Below are 19,699 nucleotides of genomic sequence, written 5' to 3'. Positions count from 1 at the left end.
TTTAGGATTTAGTGTTTTATTTAATAAAGTATGGAGTCCGTTGACTTTATTTGTTGCTTCATAGTAAAGGATAATGTATTACCTTCTGAGTTTTTTTCATTACACATCGGGGGCGGGAGAGGGGTAAGGGAGGGAAAGATACTGGAAAATGGATATTAAATCTTTTTATTAAAATAATAAAGCTGTTTAGTATTATCGATAATTGATGGAAGGGGGGATATAGTTATATGAAATGGTGTATTCTCTGTAATATTTGCTATTTTTCATCAAATGTCTTACACTGATGTAATTTAATAAAAGAATAAATTTTTTTTTTTAAAAACCATTTTTTGTGGAGGTGGGAGGGCCCTTGTCTGAGGCTTTTTCCTCCATTTTTAAATTGTAATTAAGCCTGAGCTGTGTTATTAATAGACCATCTGACATTGTCCATTTTTCTTAGTGAAAGTGTTTTCTTAGTAGTATTGATTTTTCATAATACCCGAGTCTTTTTGCCTATCTTTAATTGTCTGCCATTTTCTCCCTATTGCAGCTTCGGCAGCTCTCACGTGTGAATCATCCAAATATTGTGAAGTTGTATGGCGCCTGCCTGAATCCTGTAAGTTTGTGTCTCTTGTCCCTGTCAAGATTTTTGATTTTGTTCTTATATACTATGTCCTTGTTTCCATAAAATAATTGAAATGATGTACAATAAAACATTGGCATAATCTAAATCAGTGGTCTCCAACTCAAACCCTTTGTAGGGCCACATTTTGGATTTGTAGGTACTTGGAGGGCCTCAGAAAAAAACAGTTAATGTCTTATTAAAGAAATGACAATTTTGCATGAGGTAAAACTCTTTGTAGTTTATAAATCTTTCCTTTTGGCTAAATCTTAATGATAATATTGTCACTTATAGCTAAAGAGACATATGATCAAGAAACTCTTTTATTTTACTTTTGTGATTATGATAAATATACCGAGGGCCTCAAAATAGTACCTGGCGGGCCCTCATGTGGCCCCCTAGGCCACGAGTTTGAGACCACTGATCTAAAAGAAGCTGAAAACCAACTTGGCGTAGAAGAAAAGCCCTGATTTCCTTCTTCAAATACATGCCCTCTTAGCAGCAGAGATAACCTCCCTCACTTTGCTTTCTATTTGGGGAACAACCAGGCCTTCAATGTTCTTCAAAATTATGAGCTCAAAGAGAGGAAGAGAGAGAGAAAAAAAAGAGAGAGAGGAGAGAAACCTTAAGTTTGTATACCGCATCATCTCCATAAAGATAGAGCTCAGCACGGTTTACAGGTAATTCAATAAATGAGGGAAGGACATAATAAGAAATTAGAGGTTATGAAGAGGATAGATAGCTTTACATTTTGGAGAAAAGCCAGGTTTTCAGATGCTTTCGGAATAATTTGAATGAGCCTAGGTTCTGCAGCGGGGCAGGGAGGTTATTCCAAAGCACAGTGAATTTGAAGAAAAGAGATTTCCATAATTTACCTGCATACATGACGCCTTATAACGAGGGGAAAGATAGTTTGAGTATGTGGGCGGATCTGGTAGTGTCAGGTCTCAAAGAAATCCAGGATAGTGGGATTAGGGGAGGAAGAATGCAATGTAGGATCTTGAAAATTAGGCAGGTACATTTAAAGTGAATCCTAGAAATCACCGGAAGCCAGTGAAGTTTTGACACGGGGAAACATGATCGAATTTGCTTTTTGCGAAGATCAACCTAGCTGCTGTGTTCTGGATCCGCTGAAGTCTTTGAAGATTTTTCTTGGTTAGACTTAGATAGATGGAATTACAATAGTCCAGTCTGGAAAGAACGATTGATTGTACAAGGACAGCAAAATGTTGTTGGCGGAAGCAGGATCTCACTTTCCTCAGCATGTGAAGACTAACATTTGGACATTTGGATTGACACATCTTTGATTTTAACAGTCAACACCAAGACTCCTGAGGCAGGCCCTCTTGGGCCGAAACACAATCGTGTCGAGACTGTTTGATAATAAAAAGGATTGAGCACCATCTGGTCTCCTTCATTGTTGTTTTCGTGCCCCTCGCTGTTGTGAAGGCAGTTTCTCCTGTTTGTCTTTTGTCCTTCTTTCTCTGACAATGCCCCCAATAACTTTACCTAATTTGTTGAAAGAAATTGCAAATTATTCCTGGATCTTGTGTTTTAAAGCCAACACGGAAAAGACTGTGAGGCCTTCAGTGTTTCGTTAGCCCAGGTGACAGTACAAACTAGGTTACTGTGGCTTTGAAATACGTTGACTGCTTAGCCCTCTTGGGCTGTTTTCTGCTTACTACTGTTAAAATAAGCAGGGAAATACTTTTAAAACCAATAGGAGGAAATATTTTTTCACTCGGAGAATAGTTAAGCTCTGGAACGCATTGCTAGAGGTTGTGGTAAGAGCGGATAGCGTAGCTGGTTTTAAGAAAGGTTTGGACAAGTTCCTGGAGAAAAAGTCCACAGTCTGTTATTGAGAAAGACATAGGACCAATTTGGAGACACCTATGAGACTGTGAATGGACATCCATGGATTCATTGCTTCCCGAATTGGCAGAGTCATCTAATATTCAGGAGAACCATATTAAAATACTTTATCATTGATATTTAGTTCCAGATGATACCCTGTTGTCCCTTCTACTTGCTGGAGGCTGTGTGGTGGGAGGGGATCTCTGTTACATACATGCTAGTGCTGCACTATTGTGTATTTTTTTAAAACATCCTGGTGGGTTTATTTTATAACCTCTTCACCACTTTTATAGCCTCTTCACCCCCTTTGCCTTCTCCTAACCACACTAGCGCTGTGGTTTAAACAAACAAAAAAGACCTTTTCCTCTCTCTGTTAAATCCTAGCTCACATTTGTGGTCTAACACCAGCTCTGGCAGGATACACATTTCAAATCTGACATATTGTAATCACAAAACAGAAAATAAAATTATTTGTTCTACCTTTTGTTGGTCCCAGGCTCTGGTTGTCTTCTGATAACTTGCTTGCCAGGGTCTCCTTCTTTCTTCTTTCTCCGTGATAACCATCCATCTGCCATCTCTGTTCTCCCCTTCCATTTCTCTTCCCTCCCCCAGAGGTCTGGCATCTTTCCTTTTTTTTTGTCTCCATCCACAGATTCACCTTTTCTCAACTACCCTTTCATCCAGCATCTCTCCCTCCTTCCCCACCACCCCAGGGTCCACCATCTCTCCCTTTTTTTCCTAACTACCCTCCTATCCAGTATCTCTATCCCCCTCCACACCATCCCTTGTGTCCAACTTCTCTTCCTTTTTGTTCCTTCCCTCCCTAAATCCCATTGCCCATCATCTCTCTCCCTCTCCTCTATTTTTAGACCCATTATTTCTTCCCCCCAAAGTCCGGCATATGCACGTCTCTATGAACCCTCTCTCCCTTCCTCCGTGTACTTCTACACCAGGGCCCATTCCCCTGAAGGTTTGTTGTCCCCCCACCAAAGGCCTGCACCCCCCTGAATGCCTACACCCCACCCCTGAAGGCCTGCCTGTCCCCCCTGAAGGCCTGCACCCAAGGCCTGCCTGTCTCTCCTGAAGGCCTGTACAACCCCCGAAGCCTGCACCCCCCCCCCCCCCCCCCCCCCCCCCGGAAGGCCTGCGTGTTCCGCCTGGCCTCCCAGCATCGATTTACCTCATTTAATCAGCCAGCATAAGATCGCTAGTGTTAGCAATCTTTGCAAGCTGCCATCGGGTCTTCCGAGCTGTCTTCTCTCTGCTGCGGTCCCGCCCCCTCCTCTGATGTCAGACGCCGAATCGGGAGGCCGATTTTTTTGGCTTTTGAATCGACTCGAACCGATTCACCCGAAATGAATCGGTAAATCGATTTGAATCGTGAATCGGGCAGCACTAATACATGCTAGTGCTGCCTGATTCAGGGAAAAAATTTTGATTTGATTTTGCCTATACTCCTCCCAGAGAACTCTATTCCTCAGATAAGCTGCTCTTAGCTGTACCCTTCTCCACTCCAATTTCAGATTTTGTTCTTTTCATCAAGCTGCCCCCCTATGCCTGGAATAAATTACCCGAGTTTGTCTGCCAAGCCCCTTCCCTTGTTTAAAAGCAGACTGAAAACCCACCTTTTTGATATAACCTTCAATCCTATTCCTCTGTCCTCTAACCCAGCCAGCTGATTATCCGTTCCCCTTAACTGTATCCATGACATCCTGTGTGTCTTTGGGAAGCAGAGCTTAGATTGTGATGTCATAATGCCTCCTTCCACCAATAAGAGCCAACCTCATCAGTGATGTCACAATGGCTTGATTGTCCTGTACTTCCCTCTGCCCTCCAACCCAGCCAGCAGATTAATCATTCCCCTTAACTGTATCCATGACATCCTCTTTGTCTGTCTTGTCTATTTAGATTGTAAGCTCTTTTGAGCAGGGACTGTCTTCTTTGTGATTCTGTACAGCGCTTCGTACGTTTGGTAGCGCTATAGCAATGATTAATATTAGTAGTACTAGTAGTACTTTTCCTGCCCAATTGGGTGGGTTTTTTTTTTTTTTTTTTTTTTTTTTCAAATGTCCTGGTGGATTGATTTTGTAGCATTTCACTCACCCCCACCTTCCTTTTCCCTCTCCAATCTCCTAGTGATGTGGTGTAAACTAAATAAGCAAAAGTCTTTTCCTCTCTCTTTTAGGCCCTAGCTCACACTCGCTGTCTAACACCAGCTCTGGTAGGATACACATTTCAAATCTGACATATTGTAATCACAAAACAGAAAATAAAATTATTTTTTCTGCCTTGCACTGCCATCTCTCTCTCGCCTCTCTCTCCTCTCTATTCCCCTCCATTGTGATATGCAATGTTACTTTCGCTCTCTCTCTCTCCTTGCCCTCCACCCTGTGTCCAGCATTTCTCCCTCTCTTCTCCATGCATGTCTCCCTCCCCTCCAGCATATGCAGGATTTTTCCTTTTCAAACCTTTCTACCTCTTCTCTCCCTTCCTCTCCTCCACTCTAACAATTCCTCCTCTCCCATCAGTCAAGAAGCAGCTTTCCTCCCCTCCCACCCAGTCCCCTGTGTAGCAGCTTCCAATCCCTCCCTCTCTCTCTCTCCCATCCCCCTGTGCAGCAGCTCCCCATTGACTCTTCCACCATGAGACCTGACATACCTCTGAGGCCTCCTAAAGCAACAGCGGCGGTGGACAGTCAGCAGGGGCACCGCTCTGAACGGGCTATTCACGGCCTGCTGCACTAGGGCTTGCCTCTGCTGCATTATCAGTGATGTCATCCATGGCACGCTAGAGGAAATGCCCCGGCAGGGCAGGACATAAGCAGCCCGTTCAGAACAATGCCGCTGCTGACTGTCCACTTCCGCAGCTGCTGTCGGAGGCCTTGGAGGTATGTCAGGTCGCACCGGGGGGAGGGGGGTGGCGTTGGTTGCTAAATTGGTGAGTCCGATTTTCTCAGACAACGAATCGATTCAAATCAATTTGCCAAAGTGAATCAGGCAGCACAATTACACGCTGGCCTTGCCTGAAGGCTGTGGCCCAGTGAACGAGCGTCCGATTTGAATCAAGTTGGTTACAGGATTGCACGTTCCTTGGTATCCAGGAATTTTCTTGCTTGATGGAATGATCCCAGGTTTTACTTTTGTCAAGCTCTCCTTTGTTTGGTGTTGCCTAAGTGCAGCAAAATTGGTGCTGGCTGCAATGTGGAAGGATAATACAAAAAAGAGAAAGGATTAACCGCTAATAACTAGATCCACAAAAGGTTAATCTATAGAGCAAAGAACCATCTGATTTGATGATATTAATCAAAATGAAGGAAAAAGATCTCAGACTTGCCACTCCCAGGATCATAATAATATCATCCAAAAAGGAATTGTGGCGTGGATATCTTTCATTGATCAAAAAACCTTCATATTTTTTATTATTATTATTTGACTTAATTTGTAAATATTCAATAGATATATTTTTTTATGTTTTTTTAACCCACTCCACATACAATGAATTTTTTTGTATTTTTCTTTAAAAATATAAATAAATTATTTTTGTTGATTTTTTTAAATTTAAAGAACTGTGCAAACAAGCATATGTCAAAGCTATGTAGTTGACGATTGTAAACAAGCAAAACATTTTTATTAAATTTTAACTTGATATACCAGCAAGGTCTTGCAATACGAGTACATACAGTATACACACATCACAACTGAACCGATGGTTCTTCTCTCTCTGACGCTGTGGGAGTGTAGTGACTGTTCTAAACGAGCGAGGTCTTGCAATACGAGTGCGTATAGTATTTGGTATTAAAAGTTTTTGGGTTGTTGAACGAATCGTCTGAGTTACCATTATTTCCTGTGGGGGAATTCGCTTTGCTATATGAGTGCTTTGGATTGCAAGCATGCTTCTGGAACAAATTATGCTCGCAAACCAAGGTTTGACTGTATTGTAGATAAAAAATATTACAAGCAGATCAGTTCTGCAGGTCATAGAGTAGATGTTTCATTTGATCCTATGTCTATGTGACATGATAGAGACGTTCAAATACGTTACTGGCCGCATTGAGGTGGAAGAAGATATCTTCTTCCTTACAGGCCCTACGGCGATAAGGGGGCATCCGCTGAAGATCAGGGGAGGGAGATTCCATGGTGACACTAGGAAGTACTTGTTCACCGAAAGAGTGGTCGACCGTTGGAATAATCTTCCACTTCAGGTAGTTGAGGCCAGTAACGTGACTGATTTTAAGATCAAATGGGATCAACATGTGGGCTCACTTCAAAGAGGAACTTAGAGGGGAGGGTTATTTGAGTGGGCAGACTTGTTGGGCCATAGGCCCTTTTCTGCCGTCATATTCTATGTTTCTATGTTTAATGCTGGAAAAATCCTGATTTCTGGGTGTCCTTTTGCAGCTAAATGTTTTTGTCTTCTGCTTTCTTTCTGAAGGTATGTCTTGTCATGGAATATGCTGAAGGAGGGTCATTGTACAATGGTGAGTTTCACTTTTCCAGGCTAATCTTAGAACAGGTTGCCTAAAGTAAGAAGTTTTGGTGGTGGTTTATGAAGAGACATAGGTGCTTATGTTTCGTTATAAAAACAATCTCACAAAACCTGCAGTCGTGTGTAAAATATACCTACACATGTTTCAACCTGACCTATGCACATATTTTTATAAAGCACACGTGTAGCTCATGACTCTGTCCACACTACTGCACACAGGTCGCATGAAAATACATGCATTCTTGTCAACGCACTTAATTTAACATGCATATGTCATGATATCATTTTTAAAGCCTTTTTCTGCACATAAAACAGGTTCACCTGCAGGAAAAAGTGCTATAAAAACATTGGGTATCTTGAAAACAAGATGGCGTCTAGTTTATAATATAGTTTTATTGAGCAAAGAAAACATGGTACACCCAGCAAGTTCCACCATCAAGGTTTCAAGGTTTATTAAAAATTAGATTACTCGCCTATTAACATTACAGGCGATATACAATACAATTAAATTGAGGGGATCAAAATTAAAATAATTAACAAGGACCAAAACACAGACAAGATCCACAGACAAACGGGAAAACAAGAGGATAGAAGGTGAAATACAATATTTTAGAAAAGAAAACAGTTAAGGATAACACAGAGGGGTAGGGGAAAGTTAGCTGAGCACTGCTTTTTCTTAGGTTGTGAAAGAGTCCTGAATTATTATCTTCGTTGGGGAAAATGGAAATATATGTGGCTAAACGTAGGGGTTATTATTTGCAATCGATACATACCTGGACTGTTATTACTCGGAAATTGGATATTTAGGTGGGGGGAGGACCTTGATCCTGTTGGGTTCCATCTGTATCTGGGGGTGGGGGTGGTATTAATCTGTAGTACTTGCTCTGGTTTTGTACTTATATAGAGATGATTGTGATGGTCGACTGAAGATATACAAATTGAGTTCTTTCTGTGTTGTTTTACATTGTTTATTCGTTTGAAAATTTAATAAAAAAATTTTAATATTAAAAAAAAGTCCTGGATTATGGAGTAAAAGCATCTCTGTAGAGGAAACTTTTTTAATGCCTCTTTAAATTTATCAATGTTTGATTCTTCCCTCAGATAAGAGGGCAGGGAGTTCCAGATTTGGGGGCCTGTAACGGCAAATGATGTGGTACGTCGCATAGGAAAAGTTTTGAGGGAGGGAACAAAAAGTAGATTCTGAGAAGAGGATCTTAGAATTCTAGCTGGAGTGTGCGGAATCAGTAGCTTATCGAGAAAAGCTGGTAGTCTGAATTTGAGCGCTTCGAAAGTGAGAAGTGCTATTTTGAAAGTGAGACGATGTGGAATGGGAAGCCAGTGTGCATTTTTTTAATAACGGAGTGACATGGTCATATATATATATATATATATTTTTCATTATTAATCATTTTAATAGCGATGTTTGAATCTAGAAGAGAAGTATTGCTGTAATTCCGAGAATCAGTTTCTATCTGTTATTTTCCCATATGTGAAAAGGGCCAGTGTTCCCTGAACAGGCTCTAATTCTCATACCATTTGAACTACTAATGACAGCCATTTTGCCAGAGCAGAGTGCGTCTGTAATGATCTGTCAGTATTTTATGGTGCTCTATGAGCATTGTTTCATTTAGTGGCAAGAATGACGTGACAAGCAAAAAACAAAAGGAATTGACCCCAAATATCCACAAAGAAGGAAAATCCAGAGAAAACCAAAAAAACTCTGTGGAGTGACGATGTTCCTAAATTGGACTTTATTTGAAAGTATTCAAAGTTCCAAAGGTACACTAAAAATCATCCACATAAAATAATTTCCATCCCATAAAAAGTAAATCATCCACATAAGAGCCTTAAAGGACCTAGTCGCTAGGGATACAGGACCCAACAGCGGTCCGCGTTTTCGACAAAAAGAGTCTTCTTCATGGGTCCCTGGTGGTCCTATAAAGGTGAAGGTGCATGGGAAACAATTGTGTGGTGAGCCGAAGTGAGACACGGCTCGTTATTAAGTCATTTTGTTTATCCAATAGAGACTTTTGCGTTGAACATTTGGCTTCCTCAGACGTCCTTTTTGCCACTAGTGGCCAATTGTCCCTGCTGTTGGTTTGTGCCTTTTTTGCAGAGATATTTGGGTCGTCTGTTTTGTTTTCTGATTTCTCATTCCCAGACGTTAAGGAATTTAGGCACAGCACCAAGCTTAGACTAATGACTAAAGGAAGCCTGGATTCATTCATTCATTACATTTGGCAGATGCTACTACCTCAAAGCTCTTAGCAAGTAAAATAATCAACATTATTACATTCAAAAATAAAAACGTTATTTAATCTAACTAAATAGTTGGTATAATTATTATTAGAAAATCTAAAAAAAAAAACTACTGTTAACCACTATCCAAAACAAGAGTGATACCAAATCTTCAAATGTGTTGTTTTTTTTTAAATTCTTTATTCATTTTCAAAACTTCGATTGTGCACAAAAGATGATGCATTTACATAAAATATTATCATTACAGCACAAAATACTTAATAGAATAAAGACAAGATTTTGTTTTCCCCACCCACTTTCCAATTAACCAACACCTCATAAAAATACCTGTAAACCTCTATACCTCTTAACCAATGCCAAAACGTACCCCCCTCCCCGGATGTGCATGTTTTCCTCAGATATATAAATCAATCAATCCTTACAATATTTAGTTAATGGTTCCCAAACTTCCATAAATTTTTTATAATATCCCTTCTGAATGGTCATAAACTTTTCCATTTTAAAGATATAACATAGGGATTCCCAGCAGAATGAATCATTTAATCTCTCCCAATTTTTTTTAATTCTTTAAAATAAGCTGCATGGCAACCCTTATCATTATAAACAAAAGTTTGTTATTTTTTGCCGAAATTTGACTCTATGCCCTCATAGATGTTCCAAATAAAATGGTATCATATGATAATGCCACTGGATTAACTTGATCCCAAATCAATCTCCAGAATTTTAGTATCAAGGGACAATAGTATAGTAAATGATCCAAAGTCCCAACTTCCAGATTAGGGTGCCGAAGAGAGAGTTGAGAGGGTGCCGAAGAGAGAGTTGAGAAGGGGAGCAGGAAGCGGTTGTTCACTGCTCTGAGAGGAGGCAGGCAGCGTCGGTGCCGAGCACCGAAGGAAGTAGTTAGGAGGACAGCAGGCTCGGGGTAGCGGCGAGAGTTCACTCCACCCCCCCCCCTCACGCGTCACAGGCAGCGCCGGACTCCCCCTTAAAGGGGAGGAGCCAGCGGCGCCCGGCGAAGGCGCGCGGCAAAGGCGCTCGCCTTAGCGAGAGCGCCTTTGCGAAGGGCCTCAAGAAGGGCCAAGTTACTACACCCAGGAACACCAGGGAAAGACTGAAGGGTACAGAAGAAGCAGGCGCAGAAGGAACGAACACACACAAGCAACAGTAAGGTAAGGTAGAACAAACACAGCACACACAAGAAGTAGGCAGTAAGGCAAGAAGAACACACACAAGCAACAGTAAGGTAAGGTAGAACAAACACAGCACACACAAGAAGTAGGCAGTAAGGCAAGAAGCAGGTGCAGAAAGAAGCAGGCTCACAAGGAACAAACGCACAAACAAAGTATAGTAAGGTAGAGCGAAGGCAACACACACAAGAAGAAGGCGCAGAAGGAAGCAGGCACACAAGGAACACGTAGTCTTAAGTGTTATATTAAAGTAGGAACGACTATGGAAGCAGAGGGAAACCAGAAGATGAGCTTTCCAGTGTTCTGCACCGACTGTCATATGTATGACTACCTCCCCTCGGGGAGACAGTCGTATGTATGCGGTCGGTGTCAGGAGCTGGAAAGCTTGAAGAAGGAAGTCAAGCGACTAGAGGACAAGATACAGGAGCTAGAAGGACTTTACACCACGGAGGACCCAATCAGGACAACTGAAGACTTCATGAGCGAGAGGCACATCGAGGAGGAAGTCAGGGAACTCGAGAAATTCATTGAGGAGGCATACAGAAAGAGGGTGGAAGAGAACGAACTTCAGATGAAAGAAGAAGTTACACCAACTATCAAAGGGAGAGCAAGAAACAGAAGACCACAAAGAAGACACCGCCGGAGGAAAAACGCACGAAGGCGAGAAATTGACCAGTCGATGCCCAGAGGAAGAAAGAGAGAAGCATACCGAGGACATCGACCTGAGACCGAAGCGAACATTGAAGAAGGGAAAGTCAGCGATCCTAGTGGGGGACTCGATCCTGAGGCATGTGGACAGCCACATAGCAGGAGGGAGAGAGGACCGACTGGTGACCTGCCTCCCGGGAGCGAGAGCCAAGGACATCGTGGACAAAATTGGAAAGATCCTGGAAGGAGCGGAGACGGAAGAGACTACAGTAATGATCCACATCGGGACGAACGATGTCAGCAGGAGGGACTATAGAAGAAACACACTGATAGAACAGTTCAAGATTCTGGGAAGGAAGCTGAAGATGAGGACCCAGAAGATAGCGTTCTCAGAGATCCTACCGGTGCCGAGGGCAGATGTGAAAAGGCAAGAGGAACTACAATCAATAAATGCATGGATGAGGAGATGGTGTGAGGAAGAAGGATTCCACTTCGTGAGGAACTGGACGACGTTCTGGGGCAAGAGCAAGCTCTACAGGAGAGATGGACTGCACCTGAGCGCAGCGGGAACTAGACTTCTAGCAAACAACATCAAGAGAGGAATAGAACAGGCTTTAAACTAACAAGAAGGGGAAAGCCGACAGTCGACCAAGTGTCGATGATTCGGAAAAAGGGTATCTTGTGAAGATACTAAGGAGAAAAAAGGCTGGGATGAAACAAGGGACAAATTACAGGAGTCAACTAACAAAGGAGAGGAGATTAGAAAGATCATAACCAAAGAGAAGAATCTAATGACCGAAGCACAGGGAAAGGAAATGAAGGCAACAAAATTCCAGGAGCTAAATTGCATATATACTAATGCAAGGAGCCTAAGAAACAAAATGGGAGAATTAGAAGCCATGGCCATTGCAGAGAACATAGACATCATTGGAATCTCCGAAACATGGTGGAATGAGGAAAGCAGATGGGATACAGCACTGCCGGGGTACAAACTCTATCGCCAATACAGATTAGGACAGAAAGGCGGTGGAATAGCACTATACATAAAAGAAAGCATACAATCGACAAGAATGGACACAGCAGAGACGGCCAACAAGCTAGAATCGCTATGGGTTAAAATACCAGGAAGGAAAGGGCCTGAAATAAAGATAGGTCTATACTATCGTCCACCCGGACAAACCGGAGAAATCGATGAAGAAATGGAAGCCGAGATGAAGCGAGAATGCAAAAGCGGTAACACAGTTATTATGGGAGACTTCAACTACCCTGGGATAGACTGGAGTCTTGGAAGCTCAAGATGCGCTAGGGAGGCAGACTTTCTGGAGGCTGTACAAGATTGCTTCATGGAGCAGCTTGTTAGAGAACCGACGAGAAGAAATGCCACTCTGGATCTAATCCTAAATGGGCTAAGGGGACCTGCAAAGGAAGTGGAAGTAGTGGGACCGTTGGGAAACAGCGATCATAATATGATCAAGTTCAAGGTGGATATAGGAATACTGAAAGGAAAGAGAACCATAGCGACAACTTTTAACTTCTGGAAGGGAAACTACGAAGCAATGAGAGGAATGGTAAAGAAGAAACTTAGGAACACTTCCAAAAAATGGCATACGGTAGAACATGCCTGGTCCTTTTTCAAGAATACAGTGAGCGAGGCGCAAAATCTGTATATCCCCAAATTCAGAAAAGGGTGCAACAAGAGTAGAACAAAAGACCCGGCGTGGATAACTAAAATAGTGAAGGAAGCGATAGGCAATAAGAAAAACTCATTCAAAAAATGGAAGAAGGACAAATCTGAGGGAAACTGGAAAGATCACAGAAAGTATCAAAAGAATGTCACCGTGTGGTTCGAAAAGCCAAAAAAGAGTATGAAGAGAGGCTAGCCAGGGAAGCATGAAATTTCAAGCCGTTCTTTAGATATATTAAAGGGAAACAGCCGGCTAGAGAGGAGGTGGGACCACTGGACGACGGAGACCGGAAGGGAGCGGTGAAGGAAGAGAAAGAGGTCGCAGAAAGACATGTTCTTTTCATCGGTATTTACAAGCGAAGAAACAACCAACATACCGGAACCTGAACAAATCTTCAAGGGAAATCAAGCACAAAAGTTAACATCCATGGAAGTGAGCCTTGATGAGGTGCGCAGGCAGATAGAAAAACTAAAAACTGACAAATCGCCGGGTCCGGATGGAATCCATCCAAGGGTTCTGAAGGAACTAAAGGAGGAAATAGCGGAACTACTGCAGCAAATTTGCAACCTATCTCTGAAAACAGGTGTGATTCCGGAGGATTGGAAGATAGCCAACGTTACGGCCCATCTTTAAAAAGGGATCAAGAGGGGACCCGGGAAACTACAGACCGGTGAGTCTGACCTCGGTTCCGGGGAAAATGGCGGAAGCACTGATAAAAGAAAACATCGATGAACATTTTGAAAGAAACGAACTTCTGAAAACCAGCCAACATGGTTTCTTGCAGGGGAAGATCGTGCCTGACTAATTACTGCACTTCTCTTCGAAGGAATTAACAAACAAATGGACAGAGGAGACCCCATAGACATCATATACCTAGATTTTCCAGAAAGCCTTTGACAAGGTGCCTCATGAACGTCTACTCCGGAAACTGAAGAACCATGGGGTGGACGGAGACGTGCATAGATGGATCAGAAACTGGTTAGAAGGTAGGAAACAGAGGGTAGGGGTGAAGGGCCACTACTCAGACTGGAGAAAAGGTCACGAGTGGTGTTCCGCAGGGCTCGGTGCTCGGGCCACTGCTTTTTAACATATTCATAAATGATCTAGAAACAGGGGACGAAGTGTGAGATAATAAAATTTGCGGACGACACCAAACTATTTAGTAGAGCTCGGACAAAGGAGGACTGCGAAGAATTGCAAAGAGACTTGGACAAACTAGGGTTATCCCAGGACAAGCAGGCAGCATATTCTTAACACATGGGTGACGTCACCGACGGAGCCCTCGGTACGGACCTTTTTAACTAGAAGTTTCTAGTTGGCCGCACCGCGCGTGCGCGAGTGCCTTCCCGCCCGACGGAGGAGTGCGTGGTCCCCAGTTTCTTCGTTTCCGCGGAGCAAAAACTCGAGGTATAATTATGCGATGGGAGGGATGTTTTTGAATGAGAGTACCCAAGAAAGGGACTTGGGGGTGATGGTGGACATGACAATGAAGCCGACAGCACAGTGCGCAGCTGCCGCTAAGAGAGCGAATAGAATGCTAGGTATAATCAAGAAAGGTATTACAACCAGAACGAAAGAAGTTATCCTGCCGCTGTATCGGGCAATGGTGCGTCCACATCTTGAGTACTGCATCCAGTATTGGTCACCGTACCTTAAGAAGGATATGGCATTGCTCGAGAGAGTTCAGAGGAGAGCGACACGACAGATTAAGGGGATGGAAAGCCTTTCATACGCTGAGAGATTGGAAAAACTGGGACTCTTTTCCCTAGAAAAGAGAAGATTAAGAGGGGATATGATAGAGACTTACAAGATCATGAAGGGCATAGAGAGAGTAGAGAGGGACAGATTCTTCAAACTTTCAGAAAATAAAAAAACAAGAGGGCATTCGGAAAAGTTGAAAGGAGGCAAATTCAAAACTAATGCTAGGAAGTTCTTCTTTACACAACGTGTGGTGGACACCTGGAATACAATTCCAGAGGAAGTTATAGGGCAGAGTACAGTACTGGGGTTTAAGAAAGGTTTGGACAAATTCCTGCTGGAAAAGGGGATAGAGGGGTAATAGATAGAAATTTACTGCACAGGTCCTGGACCTGTTGGGCCACCGCGTGAGCGGACTGCTGGGCGCGATGGACCTCGGGTCTGACCCAGCGGAGGCATTTCTTATGTTCTTATGAGAGTGCCAGCATCTATTAGACTTGGAACTATCTACTCTATGCAAACAAACTGGGGTCCAAAATGTTCTATGTAATAAGAAAAGCCATGTTAGTCTCATACTTGTATATCTCATCCTCCAAGACCATATTCGTGGCCATTGAGATGCAGTAATTTGATGCTTAATCTCAATGCTCCCAAATGTCACGAAGACCATCTTCAAATGTAATATCCACCTATTATATTATAATATAATAAAGTAATGGTAGTGGTGGAAAAAAGCCTCATACCTGGAGTAAAGCGCCATCCAGTGTCAACCCTAGGCAAAACCCACCAACCGCCTACTTGTTTTATTTATTTAATTTTTTCCTTTTTTCTTTTCAGTTATTCAACTTATTAAATAAAAAAGTTAATTCAGTGACATTTATTATTTATATACCACTTAAGGCTCCTTTTACAAAGCCGCGCAAGGGCCTTAATGCGTGGAATAGCGCGCTCTAAATTGCCACGTGCGCTAGCTGCTACCATCTCCTTTTGAGCAGGTGGTAGTAATCCAGTGCGTGCGCTAAAACCGCGAGCACATATTCGTTAAAGGAGCCCTTACATATCTTAAATGGTTTGCATTCAGGTACTTTATCGTATTTCCTCAAACTCTATCTAGTATAGCCGGGGCAATGAGGGGATTGAGTGACTTGCCCAGGGTCAGAAGGAGCAACGAGGGATTTGAACCCTCAACCTCAGGGTGCCGAGGCTGTAGCTCTAACCGCTGCGCCACACATTCCCGCGAATTATGTTCGGTTCGGTAGCATAAATGACTATTTCAAAATAATTTTTTTACTTATCTTATTTGCGGCATTTTCTTCAGCCATGTTCAGACTTTATAAACTTCCTTGCTATGAACAACCGCCTTATCCGAGCTACCAGGCAAAGGAGAACCCAGACACCATTCATGCACCCATAATCAGAGGCGTCAAACGCAAAAAAAAATGTACGATGGCCAACTGGTCACGCAGGCAGCGCTAACTATCCAATCCACGGACGGCGACACCAGACTACAAAACTTTCAGAAAAGAAATAAAAACCCTGCTATTCAAGAAATCCATCAAAACAAGCTAACACCGCAGTTTTTCTTCACCCAGCGAGTGGTGGACACCTGGAATGCGCTTCCAGAGGGTGTGATAGGACAGATTACGGTGTTAGGGTTCAAGAAGGGATTGGACAATTTTCTGAAGGAAAAGGGGATAGAGAGGTACAGATAGAGGACTACTACACAGGTCCTGGACCTGTTAGGCCGCCGCGAGAGCGGACTGCTGGGCACGATGGACCTCTGGTCTGACCCAGCAGAGGCACTGCTTATGTTCTTATGGAAACACTTCAGTCCCCTGAAGTAACCTGTTCAACTCTGTAACTCTTCTGGAAATGTCCAGATAACCTCTGATGTAGCACCAGCAGGGCACCTGATCACAGTTACACCGCTCCCCCGATCCAGCAGGGGAGAATACTTTAAATATATATTTTTTATTTCTCTTGATACTTATTTTTTATTTTATTTTACTTATTTATTTTTAATTCTATCTTTAATTTATTTATTCATTGCTTGGTGAAATATTTATTTCTATCTCTATATCTATCTCTGTCTTTATATTTTATCTTTATCTATATATAAAATCGGAGGTATGTATGTGTGTATGTATGTGTGTGTGTATGTGCCGCGATCATGCAAAAACGGCTTGACCGATTTGAACGAAACTTGGTATGCAGATCCCTCACTACCTGGGGTGATATGTTCTGGGGGTCTCGCGGCCCACCTGCACACGTGGGCGGAGCTACAAACAGAAAATCAGATTTCACCCATTCATGTCAATGGAAAAAATGTAAAAAGCTGCCATTCTCACAGTAATTCAAAAACAGCTTGACCGATTTGAACGAAACTTGGTATGCAGATCCCTCACTACCTGGGGTGATATGTTCTGGGGGTCTCGCGGCCCACCTGCACACGTGGGCGGAGCTACAAACAGAAAATCAGATTTCTCCCATTCATGTCAATGGAAAAAATGTAAAAAGCTGCCATTCTCACAGTAATTCCAACTACCTGGGGTGATATGTTCTCGGGGTCTCGCAGCCCACCTGCACACGTGGGCGGAGCTACAAACAGAAAATCAGATTTCACCCATTCATGTCAATGGAAAGGATGTAAAAAGCTGCCATTCTCACAGTAATTCCAACTATAAAACACTTTCTATGACACTATAACCACTAGGGACATCGTTTCTATTCTACCACGGACACCATACATATAGAGTTTGTATGTTTTAACTGTGTTTGTAACTGTTTCCTTCATGCACCCCAGTTCATAATGTTATTACATTACATGAGTACTCACATATGCTGAACTAGGAACACAGGTTCCATTCTGAACCGGGAAAAAACTGCATGGAGTTTCTTTTCAACCTAAGTTTCCACATATTGAGTTGTTTAAATCAATACTAAAACTTTTGGATGCCACTTATTCCAACAGATCTTCCTTTTCAGTTTAAGAGATTGCAAATTCCAGTGAGACTTGCATTCTCTATCACAATCAACAAATCACAGGGACAGACTATTAAATACTGTGGAGTGGATTTTAGATCCCCCTGTTTTTCCCATGGACAACTCTATGTTGCTTGATCAAGGGTGGGTTCACCCAAGAATTTATATGTTCTTGCTCCTGGAGGTGAAACTAAAAATGTTGTTTATAATCAAGTTTTGTGTTTGTTATATTGTATTCATTTTGTCAAATATTTCACATTATAATTTGAATATTGTACTTTTTATAAAGCTGTTAAAAAATAATTTCATTCACCACTATAAAGTATCTTTATTTGATTCCATTCACAGTGTTATTGCTATAATTAAATACCCGTGCAACGCCGGGGCATCAGCTAGTTTTTCATAAATTGTCTCTTCAGGTACTTTAGTTAGATCGTGAGCCTTTGGGACAGTTAGGGAATTTCCAAGTACCTATCTTATTTATTTTTATTTATTGTATCTTTTAATGCATTCATTTTTGTAAACCGCTTAGAAACCTCACGGTTATTAGTGGTATATAAGAATTAAATTAAATTAAATTATGTAATCCGCCTTGTAATGGCAAAATAAAAGTCACTAATGTAATGTATTGATGATTCACTTTTCGTACTGTAAAAGTATCGGTTCCATATAAATGCGTAGTATAATGGCTGCCTAACGTCTAGATGTCAGCCGCTTCTCCTTTGAAGGCAAGTCAGCTGGCCGGCGCCTCTTTCTCCTCAGTGCTGCGGCATACTTGGAATCTCAGGAGGTGCACAGTTTGCGATGCACTGGTCTACAGACTAAGAAAGCCTGACACCAGATATGCTGACTAAGCTGCATGGCAGGTTAATAAATGTATTTAATTTGGTGTCGAGGCCTGAACCTGATTTCCAAAACACACAGAGGTCACTGCAGTGATCTCGCAAATGTAAGACAGTCGGTGGCCAGGAAATGCCAACCCACGAGTTCTGAAAGTGCTGGTTTGCTGATGCATCCTAGAGATGACATTCCACCATTCAGAGACGGAGAAGAAGATGCAGGGAGAGGAGATGCTATGGAAGTAGGTAGAAAGGCCAAAGGGGCAGGTGCTAGGGAAGAGAGAAGTGGAGTGAAAATGAGAAATTTAGATATAAGGAGTTACGTGAAAATGGCAGTGAAGAGGCAGGGAGAAGAAAAAAAAAATTGAATGGAACACGACAACATGATATGTTTTCAGTGAATGACACCGCAGATTTGGAACGCCTTGCCTCAGCATTTAAGAGAGTAAAACGACTTGAGTCGTTTTAAAAGTAATTTTAAAAGTTTTCTTTTTAAAGATGCTTTTAATCTTTAAATTATGCTTAAATTTTATATTAGTTTTCTTCTTTGATAGCACTTTTCCCTCCCTATTGTTTTCTCCATATATGGTTCTCCTCTGTACTTTAAAACACTGAATTGTAGTTCTTTTCCCTCTTAACCTTGTGTATTAGTCGGTCTGTAAGTCTATTTGTCTAACCCATTATTCTAAATTTTAAATTGTATGTCTAAATATATGTTTATATTTTTATTACTTTTGTGCCTCGCTTATAAGCGATTCGGCAAACTAAAATAAAGCTTGAAACTTGAGAACTGAAAGAAGTGAAAAAGATGCTGCTGAAGGAATGGGAAATGGATGCATGATAACATAGAAACATAGAAAGATGACGGCAGAAAAGGGCTATAGCCCATCAAGTCTGCCCACTCTACTGACCCACCCCATTAAGTCTGAGTGCTAGTGACCTAGTTCCTTAACTCGACCCTCATAGGGATCCCACGTGGACGTCCCATTTATTCTTAGTCAAGCACGCTGGTGGCCTTGATCACCTGCACTGGAAGCTTGTTCCAGTGATCTACAACCCTTTCTGTGAAGAAATACTTCCTGGTGTCACCATCAAATTTCCCTCCTCTGAGTTTGAGCGGATGCCCCCTTGTGACCGAGGGTCCTTTGAGAAAGAAGATGTCTTCTTCCACCTCGACACGTCCCGTGATGTATTTAAATGTCTCAATCATGTCCCCCCTTTCCCTGCGTTCCTCTAGAGTGTAGAGCTGCAATTTGTTTAGTCAGGGATCAACGGAATGGAGGAAAAGCCGAGTTTGGGGTTTTGGGGAGAGCATTAGCAATCGCAGAGTGGCTTAATCATTGTGCCTTGAAAATTTTTGAGCCCCGTCAGTGTGCCATAGGTTAAAAAAAGGTTGAAAATCGCTAGATTAGTGTGCCAGTACAGAGATTTATAAACTTTTTATTGGTTTTACGGATGTTT

The 19,699-nt window shown here is 42.2% G+C and overlaps 1 protein-coding gene across 3 annotated transcripts in view; it reads left to right on the top strand.

The window, feature by feature from the left end:
* Positions 1-19,699, top strand: part of MAP3K7 (mitogen-activated protein kinase kinase kinase 7) — a 207,799-nt gene that overhangs the window by 35,439 nt on the left and 152,661 nt on the right. For all 3 annotated transcript variants that reach the window (XM_033937843.1, XM_033937842.1, XM_033937841.1), the window contains exons 3-4: positions 530-595; positions 6,887-6,932. In XM_033937843.1, coding sequence (XP_033793734.1) covers positions 530-595; positions 6,887-6,932 — 112 coding nt within the window. The remainder of the gene's footprint in view (positions 1-529; positions 596-6,886; positions 6,933-19,699) is intronic.

Source organism: Geotrypetes seraphini, chromosome 3, assembly GCF_902459505.1.
Source record: "Geotrypetes seraphini chromosome 3, aGeoSer1.1, whole genome shotgun sequence".
Classification (NCBI taxonomy): domain Eukaryota; kingdom Metazoa; phylum Chordata; class Amphibia; order Gymnophiona; family Dermophiidae; genus Geotrypetes; species Geotrypetes seraphini.
Note: the sequence above shows the minus strand (reverse complement) of the source record. Positions and strands in the feature narration are given on the sequence as shown.